This window comes from Schistocerca nitens, chromosome 12, assembly GCF_023898315.1.
Source record: "Schistocerca nitens isolate TAMUIC-IGC-003100 chromosome 12, iqSchNite1.1, whole genome shotgun sequence".
Taxonomy (NCBI): Eukaryota; Metazoa; Arthropoda; class Insecta; order Orthoptera; family Acrididae; genus Schistocerca; species Schistocerca nitens.
In genome coordinates this window covers 170,259,511-170,276,721 of record NC_064625.1, presented here as the reverse complement: position 1 = coordinate 170,276,721, position 17,211 = coordinate 170,259,511, and the positions used below count along the sequence as shown (strand labels likewise).

Sequence of the window (17,211 nt, the reverse complement as noted above, 5' to 3'; positions counted from 1 at the left end):
GTTGAAGATGTGTGTCTAAGCAATTTCTGTGTGAAAATTTACTTTCTCACTGCTTTAGTATCAAATGGGTGTAATTCATGTTGTTCCAGTTCTATTAATTTTTTGAAACACAACTGTTGCTAACAGTGCTGTACAGTTAATGTTCTTGTAATTTTCCTTGCAAACATGAAGACTAATTTATGGGGAGAAAAACAAATGGGTTGGACAAAGAAGATGAGCGCTATTGTCAGCAAGTATAGTAACATCGGTCAATGTGAGCAGTTATATGCTCTATCTTCAGTGCCTATAATGTGCCTTTAACTACTGGTGCTAACGAAAGTACGTATTCTATGAGTAAGTGTATGTCTAAGAGAAAGTGCGTGTGACTGTAACACTGAAGGAGTTAACAGAAGTGGCAGCGAGAACTGTGTATCAAAACTGAAGTGCGCAGATGACGTATCGGCGAGCCTCACACATTAGACAGCTGGTGTGATGGTCAGGGCCTGGCATACACCATACAGAAGATGTGCTGCCACACTTCCATGAGAAGTCATCACCAAACGATGTAGTGGGCAGGTGGAAAACACTTCATGCTGTCATCACTGCATAAATATTTTGGAGTACCACTGAACCAGCTTTGCTTGGATGACCAATGATGACAGTGGGGATACAATGGACAAATGTGTTAGTATCACTTCACAACTTAAAGGGCCATCAAGGATCTGTGCTGATCATCATCCTGTGGACTCCAAAAGTAATTTGTTTTCCATGATGCTGTGTGTGACAACAGGTCTGATGCAACAATGGAAACAGTCTGTGGGTGAGCATCGCTACCCTTGTGTTTATCAGATTTTCTTCTCTTTGGTGTGCAGCCACCAGCAGGACACTGTTCCTAGAGGTACTGAACATTCCAGATTTGTTAGATTCCTGCGTTGAATCTTTTCATCTTGATGCCATTGGCCCACTGTCATCAGGGGGAGTGGGTGCTTGACATTAGAGGTCACCTCAGCTTCCTTACTAAAAGGAAATTGGTGCCTGGTGGATGCATACCTGACCACAGCCCTAAGGTCATCAGCTGCTGTTCTCCAGTTTTGCTTTGACATCAGATATATTGAGAAAAACAACATGAGTTACATCTTGAGACTTAGGAACTGAAGGATATGAACCCGAATGTGCCTTAAAACCTTTCTCCTGTGGCAAACGTTTTGGCTGTTCTGTGTACTGTGACTTTGACAGACGCTGCTCCTGAACTAATGTTGGTGTGACATCTGTCAGCACTTCCAGAATAATTAAGAGTGCAGAAAGAAACGTGTTTTCAGCCATCTCTTACCGAAGGACCCTTTAGTACATGGAGTGACATTTCCATGACTGCTAAACTACTTTTCTCTATGTACCAGCAGCTGTGTAGGCACAACAGTTCAGTTCTCTATTTATACGTTTGGTATGCCTTTGTATTTTTATGTTCTCATTGTTGTGCTTGTAAAAATCAGTAATTTTTTATTACTTAATGAGTTTTCTGTTCCAAATGTTTGGAGAGAGAACAATCATGTTTTCTGTAATTCCCTCAACATTTTTTGTACATGTTTTTAAACTTCTTCGGTTAATCGCTCTGTCTGTCCATTTATTTTACCTCTAATTTCTTAGGACTTCTGTAATATTGCGTCATAGTGGAACGTGAAATTGCATTATGTGAGCAATGATTTAGTGCCGTGACATTAATCATATCAATAACATCAACAATAATAATATTAGTCTAGTGAATGGATAGTACATTGGGAACTATTTCTTAATTACATCAGACAAGTTACTTGTTAATTAATGTAGTGCTATCCGTGTCTTGCTTACCATTTGACTAATTTCAAGTGAACAAGATAATTGTATTAAACAGTTAAGTTTTGCTGTACAAATTTGTTACTGCAGCGGTACTTCTATATTTCCACAACTAAATAAAATAAAATTACATAATCTAATTGTCTGACACAATTGTATATTCATTTGGGTGTACACCAGCGTATCATTTATTTAATATTCTGTTTGAATATTTGTTATAAAACAGTTTTTGTGTCAGCATTGCTCTCATTGTTGTCTAACTTGTTTGTAATTTGGTCTCGAAAAGAGGACCGGTAAAGAATTAACAGGTTGTTTGTATTTAATATATTGTTTAAATGTTAGTATAGCCCGGGCATCAATAATCTTGTATTTCCAATCCAGTTTCTCACTTCTCCAAATTTGTACTCTGTCTTGGATTGCAGTATTTGGTTTGTGTTTGTAATACATGTGTATTGATACACACCTCTATATCCCTTTTACTCATTACTTTGTTAGTGATCTCTTACAAAACATTGAGTGTATATACTTATTGTATATATTATTTTTACATGTGTATTTTCTATTTCTGAAACATAAACATCCTTGTGGGTGCTTACAATGTTATCCAGTGATGGCAGGATTAGCTATTCCATCATTCAGAATGAAATAAAGTACTGTTTGATGTTTGACGTGCACAGCTGTCTTAATTTGTGTACCTGCGAGTGAAAAGTGTGTAAAATGTCCGACTATAGGCACAAAGATCACTTTTCATATCTTGCAATATTTATTAATGTGATAAGATAATCTGGAAATAAACCTCAATGTGCAAACCAAACCCTTTTAGTATTTTTGTTCATAACATGTAGTGGACTAATGTTTTAAAAGAAAGGTATTTTTGATACACAATCATTTATTTTCTATAATAATTATTTCAGTTTCAAAGTTTAACAATGATTTATTTCCCTTTATAACAGCCATTTTGGTTGATGCGTTTTTGTAGATGCTGTGGCAGTATTACAGTGCCCATCATACCAACTTGCCACAATGTCCTTCAGCAAGTGTTGAACCTCACCTTTCACCTTGTTACCAGAGCAGAATTGCCATCCAGACAAATGTTCCTTCAACTTAGAAGACAGGTGCTAGGCACTTAGGCACTTGATGTAAAGACTGAACTGTTAGATGGGCTAGTAAGGTATAAAACAAACCTCGAAAGGTAATTTGGCAAATTATATTTGCAGGAAATATCTCCAAAATGATGCTTGTAGGAAAAGTGTTTCTCATACAAATGTTGGTATGTAATTAACACCCTTGAAAACTGTGTAATTAAAATTTTGCAAAATGCCCCACCACCATAAACTAATTTTGAATATCGAAAACATTTCTCGCAACATAAATTAAAGCTTTCAAGCTACATATATTCATGCATAATAAAGCTGATTTTTGAAATAGAATTTTTGGGAAATAGGCTGTACACAGTGTGCTGTTGGAGTATTTTCAACCTATCTAATTAAAATATCTGAACATTCGTTATAAGTCTAGTTACTGATGTTACTTATATTTGTTCTATGTTTTAAATTGTTGTTTTACATTTTTATTTTTAACTGTTTCACTTATATGTAGGTAACAGAAGACACTGAATTTAATTGATGAAAGGAGAAAATATAAAAATGGAATAAATAAATGTAAAAAGGAATACAAACATTTCAAAAATAAGATTGACTGGAAGTGCAAAATGGCTAAGCAGGGATGGTTAGAAGACAAATGTAAGGATGTAGAGGCACATGTCACAAGGGGTAAGAGACCTTTGAAGAAAAGAGAACTACCTATATGTATATCAAGAGCTCAGATGGAAAACCAGTCCTAAGGAAAGAAGGAAAAGCAGAAAGGTGGAAGGAATACATAGTGTCTATACAAGGGCGATGTACTTGAGGGCGGTATCCCAGAAATGGAAGAGGACGTAGATGATGATGATGATTAAATGGGAGATATGATACTTCGTGGAAAATTTTACAGAGCACTGAAAGACCTAAGTTGAAACAAGGTGGTGAGCAAAATGTATGAGAGGCAAAATACCCTTAGGCTTAAAGAAGAATATAATAATTCCAATCCCAAAGAAAGCAGGCACTGACAGGAGTGAAAATTACCAAACTATCAGTTTAAAAACTCACGGCTGCAAGATACTAACATGAATTCTCTACAGGTGAGCGGAAAAACTGGTAAAAGCCGACCTCGGGGAAGATCAGTTTGGATTCCGTAGAAATGTTGGAAGACGTGAGTACAATTTGTACAGAAATCAGATGGCAGTCAGAAGAGTTGAGGGGCGTGAAAGCGAAGCAGTGATCGAGAAGGGAGTGAGACAGGGTTGGAGCCTACCCCAGTGTTATTCAGTCTATATGTTGAGCAGCAGTAAAGGAAACAAAAGAAGAATTTGTAGTAGGAATTAAAATCCAGCGAGAAGAAATAAAAACTTTGAGGTTTGTCGATGACATTGTAATTTTGTCAGACAGCAAAGGACCTGGAAGAGCAGTTGAATCAAATGGATAGTGTCTTGAAAGGAGGATATAAGATGAACATCAATAAAAACAGAACGAGAGCAATGGAATGTAGTGTAACTAAATCAGGTGATGCTGAGGGAATTAGGTTATGAAATGAGATACTTAAAGTAGTAAAGGAGTTTTGCTATTTGGGGAGCAAAATAACTGATGATGGTCAAAGCAGAGAGGATATAAAATGTAGACTGGCAATGGCAAGGAAAGCGTTTCTGAAGAAGAGAAATTTGTTAACATTGAGTATAGATTTAAGTGTCAGGAAGACGTTTCTGAAAGTATTTGTATGGAGTGTAGGCATGTATGGAAGTGAAACATGGATGATAAATAGTTTGGACAAGAAGATAATAGAAGCTTTGGAAATGTGGTGCTACAGAAGGATGCTGAAGATTAGATTGGTTGATCACATAACTAATGAGGAGGAATTGAATAGAATTATGGAGAAGAGGAGTTTGTGGAACAACTTGACAACAAGAAGGGGCCAGTTGGTAGGACATGTTCTGAGGCCTCAGGGGATCACAAATTTAGCATTGGAGGGTAGTGTGGAGGGTAAAAATCGTAGAGGGAGACCAAGAGATGAATACACTAAGCAGATTCAGAAGGATGTAGGTTGCAGTAGGTACTGGGAGATGAAGGAGCTTGCACAGGGTAGAGTAGCATGAAGAGCTGCATCAAACCAGTCTCAGGACTGAAGACTACAATAACAACAGCTCATGTTTGACTTCGAAAACCTGTTAGGGACTTACCTTCACATAATTTAAACATATTTGCCTTGCGGAGAGTAAGTGTCAATGTATATGTACAAGGGTCATTCGGAAAGCGTGTTACCTTTAGCTGCAAGTCGTGCCACAGGGTGGTCTATTTTTCTCTCGGTCAGAGTTGGCATTAGCTATTCACCCTGGTGGTCAGCTCGTTGGTAGTCATACCAATATAAAAAGCTGAGCAGTAGAGCTGGTTAATGACAGGGCTGCTTTCACAGGTGGTCCGACCTGATGGGGTAGCATAAACCTGTGACAGGACTGGAATAGGAAGTGCTGTGTGGGTGGATGGGACCAGTCTTGCACCTGGGTCTTCCACAGGAACGTGATCCTAGTGCCGAGGGGTTGTGATTGGGAGTGGCACAGGGATGGACTAGGATGATGTGGAGGTTGGTCGGGTGATAGAACACCACTTTAGGAAGGGTAGGAGGAATGTCAGGCCGAGAGCAATGTGCAGCAGCCTGTGGCACACCATGTGGCTTAACATAACACACTCGATTTCAAAGGCCGCTTCACTACCCGAGCCATCTGGATCCTCGCCTCCACCACCAACTTCTCTGAATGGCACAAATGCAAATTATCCTTACAAAACATTCTCCACTCCCATAACTATCCTGGCTTTTAACCTACAGTAACAAAATGTCTCAGACTCTCCATCCAGCAGTTTACAAACCCTCTGTCCTATCACCTCCTCCACTTTCTCATCTCCCACCCTCTGTATTCTGGCCTCTACCAATGCACCCTGTCATATTTCTCTGCTCCTCTCCTTTTCTTTCTTTTTTGCTCATTTTTTCCGTACCTGACAGTCTCACTGTTGTGTACATAGTTCCGCGTAGTCAGCGCGTACATAACTTTCCCGCTAGAGCGCGCCCCGCTAAACACGACAGCGCAGGTGCAGCGCTCGTCCATCTCCACTCTACGAGATGGCGCTGCCATAAAGACGGACCAAATTCTGCTTCCGCCAATCCACGTATTAATATGTAATGCAGCCAATGAGATTGCTGCTAACGTAGAACCTTTTCTCCTCGCGGATCACACTCACGCAGTGATACCTGAACGCTCGAGGTATTATAACGAGTGTACAGACCTCCGATTACTCAGTCTGCATTAGTCTGTAGTCAAGTTTCAGTCTGCGCCTTATAAGATTACCATATTCCTGTACATAGCCATGAAGATAAATGAATAGACACTTTGTCAAGTACCAGAGATATGTGAGAATAAGATTAATGTACCAAGACCAAAGGAACTTCAGATTGTCAATTGTAAATAGCATCCAGAACCAAGTTAAGTAATTTTTATGCTTGTTATTATTTTAATAATTGTGAGTGAAAAGTAGTCAATTTCTGTTTAAAGAGTTGGTCACCATCAATCTGCTACTCTAAGCGTGCAAGTGGCATTTCTATCATCTGACCTAATGGCAGAAGATGATAAACGCCACGAATAGACCACGAGACATATTGCTGACACTCGCCTACTTTGTTAGAGCGACAAGTCAAATAATCTGACGGTGTGTGTACCGAAGGTCTTACAGTACGCACACCACACTCACGACACTGCTGCTGTTGGCATTCTACTCCCTGCAGCATTCCTCTCTCCTCCCAATGGTACACTTATCGCTTCTCCCTCCCTGCTTCCATTCCAGGTGACAGCTGCATTCTAGTTTGAGCTGCCAGAGTTGACAATCATGTAAACGTGATGTGTGTTTCCTGAATGAATGATGTGGGTTTCTCATCTTTTTTTCTTATAAACGCTGTGGCCGAAAGCTAATGTGTAATTGTCTTTTAACTGTGCCTATCTGCAACTTAACATCCCATCTTTACAGTACATTGATGATATTCCAACCTGGAGTTTCATTGTTTACTATTTAGTGAAATTTTGTATCTACACACTCACACGTACATGCACATGCACACGCACTCGCGGCCACAGTCTCTGCTGGCTGCTCACTCCTTTTATTCTGTTGAGGAGTTTCTTGAAAAACTAAACTGATTCTTGTTGTATTGTTGATTGTTTTTACTTAAACTTATGGCTTGACATTTTTCAGGTTCATAAACATTTTATTCTTACCTCTTATTACTTTTATGTTGTAATTTCATGTACTGACACGTTCCATGACCTTGGAGATTTGTTCCTCAATTTGGATCTACGAAACTTGACATGTAAATAAAAGAAAATCATAAAGATGGGCCTGCAGGGTTAATTTTTTTTTTTAGGCATCATAGTTACGGGTCATCATTCTGCCTGGGAGGCTGCCTGGCTGACACTAGTTACCCATGCTAGTTTGAAAAGCATGATGGTTGAGAGGAGGAGAGTCAATACGTTTGTGATCGGTCCACAGAGAAAGGGTGGTGGGGAGAGCTGTGGTTGCCGCTGAAACTGTTAGCAACATTTATCTGCAAAGGAGTCCACAGATTTCCTCTGGTAGTGTGTAGGTGTCTGGGAGCTACAACTGGTTTGCCTAGGTGTTCTGTAGAGGAATTATGAAGAGGCAGGTAGGGGAGTGTGTGGCACTTAAATTGCTAGTAATGTTTATCTGCAAAGGCGTCGGTGAGTTACAACTGGTTTTGCTGTGTCAGGGTGCCCTCTCCCTAAATGATTGAGTACCGTTTGTGCCAGTTACCATATCGGAGGTGATTACACATATATTGTGCAACTTTCTCTACCCTGACGGGGGATATCATCTGGCGTAGTGCTGGGAAGGCCCGTGGAACACTCCCGTTCACGACCTGGTGGGCACGATCGTATGTGGAGTTCCGTACCCTACAAGTATTATCCAGTGAATACAGGGGAAGAATTCCTCATTATCTAGGAATGTTTTTGTAGCGGTCTTTGATATTTTCTCCTATGTCTTGAGACCTGTTTAGTATAGCAAGCAGGAGATCACTCATCCAGAACTGATACAGCAGCAATGTCATCCAACAGGCCAGAGTGGATTGTACCGAACTATTCTCGGTAACTGTGGTAACTGCTAGACACTGTGTCTGCGATCATATTCCAAGCACCAGCGTTCGTGGCTACTCACCAACACGTCAGAATATGAGGGTGATCAAACCTACAGGTGACCTGATTTTCACTGCTCGCCTCCTTAGAGGAGTATACACATACACCATCTTTTATTGGAAGCATCAGAATTTTACTGTGATGTCACACAATCTAGTAATGTAGTGCGGTATTATAGAATATCTTTGGATAGAAATTGGTAGTGCTTGTAGAATTCTCTATGACAGGATGTACTATTTCTCCCAATATCTGAATTTGCAACAAACACTGTGACATCACACACACACACACACACACACACACACACACACACACACACACACACACACACACACACACGTAATGGAGTGGTGGCTTAACGACGACACATAAATTGGGACACAACATTATGACACAACATTGCAACACAACACGACATGATATTGACATATATTTCACATAATTGGGTAAAATGTGGAAAAATGAAAGTAATTACGTATTTGTCTGGGTGTGACATCTGCTGGAGCCTTCAAATATGAATTTCTTACCAACAAATAGTCCTTGTGTAATGATGTAATTTGTTATTAACAAATAGATGAGGGCTACAACTTATCCCACTCGGATGAATCAATTATACAGGATCAAGCTGGAGCAGTGTGCCTCAGTATCAGTGATATCTGATTCAGCCACATAGTGCATTGTGATTGCCTGAGAGCATTATGACTCGACACAATGTAATGAACAGTCTTGTGCAAATGGTGAAAATACATAAAACTGTGGGAAACCTGGTGAGAAAGCAAAAACCGTCGAAAAATACGTAAAATTGAGCTAAATATGGAAGATACATATAATGAGAGTACATACATATCTCTAATTCTTCAGTCGTTCATGTGATATGTTGACATGTTGTGAAATTGGGTCTTCTGCCACATTTTCATGTCATACTCACACAGTATTTCGACAGCATGATTCGCTGTTTTCTTCAGGTGCTCCCTGAGACTGGTCCTTGGACAGAACTGGTGGATTGGGTCCAATATTTGTACGTTTGATGGTGCTAATCGCTCTGTTTTCAGTCTATGTCGCTTACGGCACTCCAATTGTGGCCCACACTTCCACGGGTGGCTCTAGTTGTTCTCTCTTGTCGCTGGCGCTCCAACCACCATCCGCACCTGACCTAGCTGTCTTCTGGTGTTGTGCCCATCGTCTGATGCTATTTTTCGCAAACGCACGGCGCCAGGCATCCTATCTGCCAACTGCTGCTGCCTTGGCCATCATCCGGATGTTTTGGATGTTGTGTGTGAAGTCCTTGCCTTTTAGGGCAGGTCTCTGATTTTGTATTTCTCATCAGGTGCTCCAGGCATTCCGTCTCCTCTGTGGCAACATTCAGGTGTCTGGTCCTACATCTCTTACGGTTTGGTCTGTCTAGTGTCGTGTCACTTCCAATCTGTAATGTTTGGTGCTCTGTCCAATTGTTGTTTTCTCAGTCTCCAGTCCCATTTCTGTTTCAGAATCTCAATGTTGTCTCTGTTGTGTTTTCAGACGATTGAGAGCTGGATTCCAGGTGGTACTGAGCTGGTATCCAGTGTCACAGTTGATGAGATTCTCTGTGATCTTCATCTCAATGGATTTTGGGACAGTGTCATAAAAGAATCCATCAAGATCGAGGTCACAGAGAATCTCATCAACTGTGACACCGGATACCAGCACTACTTGGAATCCAGCACTGATGCATCTGTAAACACAATGAAGACAACACGGAGATTCAAGGAGAAACAGAAATGGGAATGGAGACTGAGAAAACAGCAACTGCACAGAGCATCAGACACTACAGACTCTAGGTGACACGTCACTGGACGGGCCCGGCAGTAGCAGATGTGAGACCGAACACCTGATGTTCCCACAGAGGAGACGGAACACCTGGACTACACTGGCAGCCTGCCCCAACAGGCAAAGACTTCACACACAATGCCCAAGACAACCTGAGGATGGCCGAGGCAGCAGCAATCGGCGGAAGAATGCCAGGCGAGGTGCGGATGAGAAACAGAGTATCAGATGGTGGCCACGATACCAGAGGACAGCCGAGCCGGTTGCAGACGACAGTCGGAACACCGGTGGCAAGAGAGGACGACTAGAGCCACTATCTGTCGACACGTACCGTAGACAGTGCACCTGACGTGGCCCAAACTGGAAATGGAGTGACCGAGGTGCGGCTCCTGAGGACAGCATCTCTGACAGCAACAACATCTTCCACCGTACCTGCGACGGTGACGAGACACAGCTGAAGGATGATCTCGAGATCACTGTGCAGAATGCCAAGCGACCAGAGGCACCGACAGTCCCTGTCCCTACGTCCAGCACCCGGGTGAGAATTTGGTGGTGTTCCTTCGCACACTGGAGGGAACTACATCTGCGATAAAGGCATAAACTGCTTAAACGACAATACTCTTCTCGAGGTGCAAGTCAAATCCTGGAGCAACTATGAGGTCCTCTAGCCTCTTCTTGACAAATACATTGTTCTCGCACTGGAACACTTGCCACAGAAAGGGAAGACAACGGAAGGCTACCGTGCATATACAATGAAGACACGGTCCACAAAGGATTTCTGCATGCCGGATTCAGAGGTGTGGCAGACTGGCTGCACAGCAATACAAATGACTGGAAACTGCTGCTGTTCATCTTAGTGGTGGACATAGCAGAGAACCAGAGATGCAGGAAGGCAGTAGACGCCATCTTCGAGGTACACAAGCTGCTCGGCTTTTAGGTGCAAGTTGAACCTCTTCCAGTGGGACTTGACAGCAAGCCGCAGTTCTTTAGGTGTCAAGAAGAAGGACACGTGACAAAATATAGCTGCAATCAGCCAAAACGTCTAAAAAGTGCTGACAAAAATACCAGCCGCAATTGCACATTGCAGAAGAAAGATCGGGTAATGTGTCTCATTGTGACAGGCCTCGTGTAGCAAATTGGGGTGGGTAAAGATTCCACAGGCCCTAGCTACATCACAGTAAAATGCCCAGTGCCACCCACGTGAAATCAGCAGAAGCAGGTCGAGCCAATAGAAAATGCTGCCAAAGGGGAAGAAGGCGCAGTAAAGCTGCGGCTTCGGCCACTGAGCTGTGGTAACAGAGCAGATGTCTCGTCTCCCACGTGGCCTACAGCCCCTTCCACTAGTGAGAGAGGCGGAGGGGGAAGCTGGCAGCCCGGCACATAGTCGAGGCAGTCAGCACGGGCACACCGTGGGAGTCAAAACGTTGCTGTGGTGCAACAACCACTGGCAAAGAAGAAGACTGCTGGACAGTGTTAATGCCACTCTAGAAGGGGCCTAATCCCACTTCAGGATGGCGCTCCACGTGAAGATGGATGCTGTGTGACTCTTATTGAGGGAGGTGTACCACTGTCGTCTGCAAATGGAGTCTCGTGTGTGCCAAACCAGTGCTCACCAGCTTCCCTCGTCTTCCTCCCAAATGGAGGGCCACCACAGAGAGATGTAAACATCAGACCAAATATGAGCACAGCAGTGCAGACGTTTGAGATGTTCGACCGATTTAGCATCCTGACGAGACCTCGAGAGCTGGAAGAATTTAACTGAAAGGACACGTATTATCGGAGGAAGTGAGAAAGCTGCCGTAGTAGGAGCCAGACCTGGCATAATACTTAAGGTGTCGACACTATTAGCTCTAACCGGGGTTTTTGGAGATTTCCCCTCAGCTGTAAGGCGAATGCCAGAGCTGTCCCCCAAATGCTGTTCACAAAACTGCTAATAGGAGACATGCTATCTCAGGCAAATTGCCCCAAACACGTGACAAAAAGAATCCCAAAATACAAAGATAGAACAATGGCAACAAAGAGTCTGAGAAGTCTCAATTGACTCTCAACCCCCTAAAGAGGCAGGGAATGGAAGGTTAAAAAAATCAAGGATCTCCTGCCTCCTGCTGAGAGAGGTCTACAATTGTCAGCCACAAGTGGTGTTGCGAGAGTCACAGACTGGCACACTAACAGGCGCCACAATGGTCTCCTAGATGGAAGGCTGCCGACTACAACACCGAGAGACGCAGACTCCGCTCCCAGATGACCGTGAGGGTCAGCTCGGGAAGATAAACGGCGAGAAGATGACGGTGAGCAACTGTGCAACACAAGTGCCAGAGGTCTACAGAAAAGACAGTGTCTCAGTCACCCAAATGGAGAGAACCAACCAGTCAGTGTTGTTCTTGTGGTCTTCAGTCCAGAGACTGGTTTGATGCAGCTCTCCATGCTACTCTATCCTGTGCAAGCTTCTTCATGTCCCAGTACCTACTGCAACCTACATCTTTCTGAATCTGTTTAGTGTATTAATCTCTTGGTCTCCCTCTGCGATTTTTACCCTCCACGCTGCCCTCCAACACGAAATTGGTGATCCCTTGATGCCTCAGAATATGCCCTACCAACCGATCCCTTCTTCTAGTCAAGGTATGCCACAAATTTCTCTTCTCTCCAATTCTATTCAATACCTCCTCATTAGTTATGTGATCTACCCACATCTAATCTTCAGCATTCTTCTGTAGCACCACATTTCGAAAGCTTCTGTTCTCTTCTTGTCTAAACTATTTATCGTCCATGTTTCACTTCCGTACATGGCTACACTCCATACAAATACCTTAAGAGACGACTTCCTGACACACAAATTTATATTCGATGTTAACAAATTTCTCTTCTTCAGAAACGCTTTCCTTGCCATTGCCAGTCTACATTTTATATCCTCTCTACTTCGACGATCATCAGTTATTTTGTTCCCCAAATAGCAAAACTCCTTTACTACTTTAAGTGTCTCATTTCCTAATCTAATTCCCTCAGCATCACCTGACTTAATTTGACTACATTCCATTATCCTTGTTTTGCTTTTGTTGATGTTCATCTTATACCCTCCTTTCAAGACACTGTCTATTCCATTCAACTGCTCTTCCAAGTCCTTTGCTGTCTGTGACAGAATTACAATGTCATTGGCGAACCTCAAAGTTTTTATTTCTTCTCCATGGATTTTAATAGCTACTCCGAACTTTTCTTTTGTTTCCTTTAATGCTTGCTCATTATACAGATTGAATAGCATCGGGGAGAGACTACAACCCTGTCTCACTCCTTTCCCAACCGCTGCTTCCCTTTCATGTCCCTAACTGCTGCTTCCCTTTCATGTCCCTCAACTCTTATAACTGCCATCTGGTTTCTGTACAAATTGTAAATAGCCTTTTGCTCCCTGTATTTGACCCCTGCCACCTTCAGAATTTGAAAGAGAGTGTTCCAGTCAACATTGTCAAAAGCTTTCTCTAAGTATACAAATACTAGACACATAGGTTTGCCTTTCCTTAATCTATTTTCTAAGATAAGTCGTAGGGTCAGTATTGCCTCACGTGTTCCAACATTTCTATGGAATCCAAACTGATCTTCCCTAAGGTTGGCTTCTACCAGTTGTTCCATTCGTGTGTAAAGAATTCCTGTTAGTATTTTGCAGCAGTAGGTTATTAAACTGATGGTTCGATAATTTTCACATCTGTCAACACCTGCTTTCTTTGGGATTGGAATCAGTATAAACCGCTGAATTCATCAACAGCTATAACTGTGTAATTAACACAGAATGGCTGGAAGATTCGATCTCAAATGAAGAAGAACAGGACCACAAATGGCAACGTAACTGGATGCTCTACCACCACTGCAAGGAGAAGGACAACACCCAACAGTATAAATCCACAGCAAGAAGGAGACTTCACTGATGGAAACATACGAATCTTGAAAAAAGGAACACAACACAACAAGGTGAAAATACCACAGTACCCCAACAGCTGGAAACCCAACACTCCTCACCAGGTTTCAGAGGTTTCCCTGCAGCTGTAAGCTGAGCCTCTTGCAACTCCTCCTACACTCCCAGTTGAAATAGAGTAAATATCACCCCCCACTCCACCCAAGATGCAAGTGGAACTGGACGTTCGCCAAGCATGTGCAAAAATGTGTGCACTACTAAGACTCACCTTCCCCTGTGAGAGAAAGGAATTAAATGTGCTGGAAAAAAAAAGAAAAGAAAACACCCAAGGACCATTATCAGGGAGATCTGGAAGAAGACAGTGAGTCATGCCATCAAAATATCATGTGAGAACAATGCGAACAACTGGCAGAGGCCTCGATTATTTGACATGTCTACCAATATTTCTGCCCATTGTGGTCCCTGCAGGTGCCACGTAATGCTAAATAGTTATTAACAAGTACAACTCACCTGATTTATTTGTTGTGGACATATAGACTCTGCCTACAACCTCACCCTATGCTATCTACCTACAGAGTGACTCCCAGTTATAAAACAAGAAAATTGTGGGAAAAATAAAAACGTGTGAAAAATACATAAAATTGGGGAAACAATGAAAATGTACAAAAATACATAAAAATGAATGTACTTTCATACCTGCTTACTTGATGCACTGCTGGCACCTTGAATGATATGATATATGAAATTGGTATCAGAACTGCAGTGATGTGACTTAACAAAATGTGTTATTAACAAATATAACAACAGTGACACAATTTGTTATAAAAAAGAGACACAATCTCTTCATATACTGACCATCTCTTGAGTAACCTCTCCACCTGAAGTGACCCAGTTATGGAAGATGAAGATGCAGAGGGAGTGCCTAATACTCATTGATCCAGAGTGGTGGGAAGGGGAGGAGGAGAGGGATTTGCCACCATTTTTATGTCACATAACGACTATAGAGTTACGCCATGACCTTGAATGCGACTAGTGCAATTGCTTGGGTGACCTCGATCAATGCTCGGTGCTCCAGCGGAGTAGAAGTGAGTGCACCAAGGAGCCCAAGTGGGTAACCTGACACCGAATGTCATTATCTTATATGGTGATAAAAAATCTTTTATAACCTGTCTCAACTCAAATATTTCCTGCAAACTCGAAAAAAATAATTTCCCATTGCTGTTTACTGATGGTATATTTCTCATTATAAGATGAACATGATGAGCACAACTATGTATGTACTCTGTGTTATGACAGAATTTTTTCACAGTAGCTCCTACCCCACCAGAAGAACCAGCCATAACAAATACCCTAATGTAGGTCTGTGCAATTAATTTCTAGGCAGTTTCATTTACTTTTAGCTTGTCTAACTTTTCCAGGAAACTCACAGCTAATGCCCATGTACATGTTTGGAAGGAGAGCAGAAAATGCAGAACATTTCTATTGATATATTTCTTAATATGTTAACAGTATACAACAGCCATCTGAAATACATTAGATATATCACTAATTTCATCTGCTATATCAGCTAAAAATCCTGTTCCATTATTTTTCATGAAATTTCTTCTTGGCAGATCTCCAACATAATTTGCAAAAACTCCTTTTGAACTATTTTGGATGTTCCTCTGTAAACAATTGCCTTATGGTATTGCAATTCTGCAATTATTCATTTCTTTGAAACCACTGGGATTTGATGATGATTCAATTTTGTCATGAAACCTTAAGGTCAGTTGAAAGCAATCACGGAAATGAATACAGTTTTTAAGACACACCTATTATGCCTAGCTTTTTCATTATATTCCACAAATTTCCATCTGTACCTACCATCCCGTTGTTTAACTACGTTGATAGCTCCTAAAAGTGATAGTCTTAAAAAATGGTGTTGATGAACAGCTGAAGATTCATGCTTCTTTACTTTGGTACTCAGATGACTTATGCCTGTAACTTCCACTTGTCAAACAACAGGCATGGGAAGCAGAATAATGCATTTTTAACTTCACAGCCACATAACCAATTACCGGTTTTATAAGTATACATTCAATATGCTCTCCTATAGTGGCAATTTTCAGTATTAATATTTTGCATAATATTTAAAGCTGGTAATGGCCATTGTAGTTCCTTTATATCAAGCATCTTCTTATTAGAAATGTGAGAAAAGTCTGTACCCTGTAAATTGTTTATGCTATTTATTTTCACTCACACTTGACCACCTAGAATCTATGTAACCAGTTTGTTCTCTCTGCCCAGAATGAATCAGATACAGCAATGCAAATCAAACTGCAGTATCAAGGATCAAAGAACCAAACCGCTAAATCACCTCAAAAAAATCAGAATTTCTACACACGGTGTTCTCAGAAATAATGTAAATACGCACGATAAAAATTACGGCAGCAGTAACATCACCAATCGCAATACTCTAGCCACTTTCCAAAAGGTCACAATGTTAGCCTCAATTACTATTGTCTAAAACATAAAAGGGACTTATGCTAATTAAAAAACATTTCACTTCCACATGTATGTGATTACTCTGAAATTCACATTTAAGTGCCTGGTAGAGGGTCATTGAACCACCATTAAGTTACTTATTTGCTGTTCCACTCTTGAACAGTGCATGTGGACAATGAATACTTAAATTTCCTCTGTGCAAGCTCTGATTTCATTATGATGGCCGTCTCTAACCATATAGATGGGCACCAACAAAATATTTTCACACTATAAGGAGAAAGTCGGTGACTGAAATATTGTGACAATGCCCTGCCACACCAAAAAACGCCTTTGTTTTAATGACTGCCACTGAGCGAGGTGGTGCAGTGGTTAGCACACTGGACTCAGATTTAGGAGAATGATAGTTCAAACCCACATCCAACCATCAAGATTTAGGTTTTCCACTATTTCCCTAGATCACTCCAGGAAAATGCCAGGATGGTTCTTTTGAAAGGGCAAGGCCACAGTTCCCTTCCTGATCCATGACACAATGTTAGCTTGTGCTTCATCTCTAATGACCTTGATGTTGATGGCACATTAAACCCAATCTTTCTTACTTTCTTTTAATGATTGCCACACTAATTCACCGTGGCACACTCTCCCTTATTTTGCAGTAATACAAAACGTCCTCCATCAATCCTATCTGATGCAGACCCTATGCTGCACAGCAGTACTACAGAAGAGGGTGGACAAGTGTAGTGTGAGCAGTCTCTTTAGCAAACCTGTTACATTTTCTAAGTGTTCTGCCAATAAATTGCAGTCTTTGGCTTGCTTTCCCCACAAGATTATCTGCATGATCCTTCCAGTTTAAGTTATTCATAATTGTAACCCTAAATATTTAGCTGAGTTTACACCCTTTAGATTTGTGTAATTTATCTTGTGGCTAAATTTA

The 17,211-nt window shown here is 41.5% G+C and overlaps 1 protein-coding gene across 1 annotated transcript in view; it reads right to left on the bottom strand.

Moving 5' to 3' along the window:
• The window catches only part of LOC126214985 (mucin-2-like), a 153,294-nt gene that overhangs the window by 12,247 nt on the left and 123,836 nt on the right, over positions 1-17,211 (bottom strand). Inside the window, exon 6 of the mRNA XM_049941616.1 lies at positions 10,246-10,472. Within this exon, the coding sequence (XP_049797573.1) occupies positions 10,246-10,472 (227 nt within the window). The remainder of the gene's footprint in view (positions 1-10,245; positions 10,473-17,211) is intronic.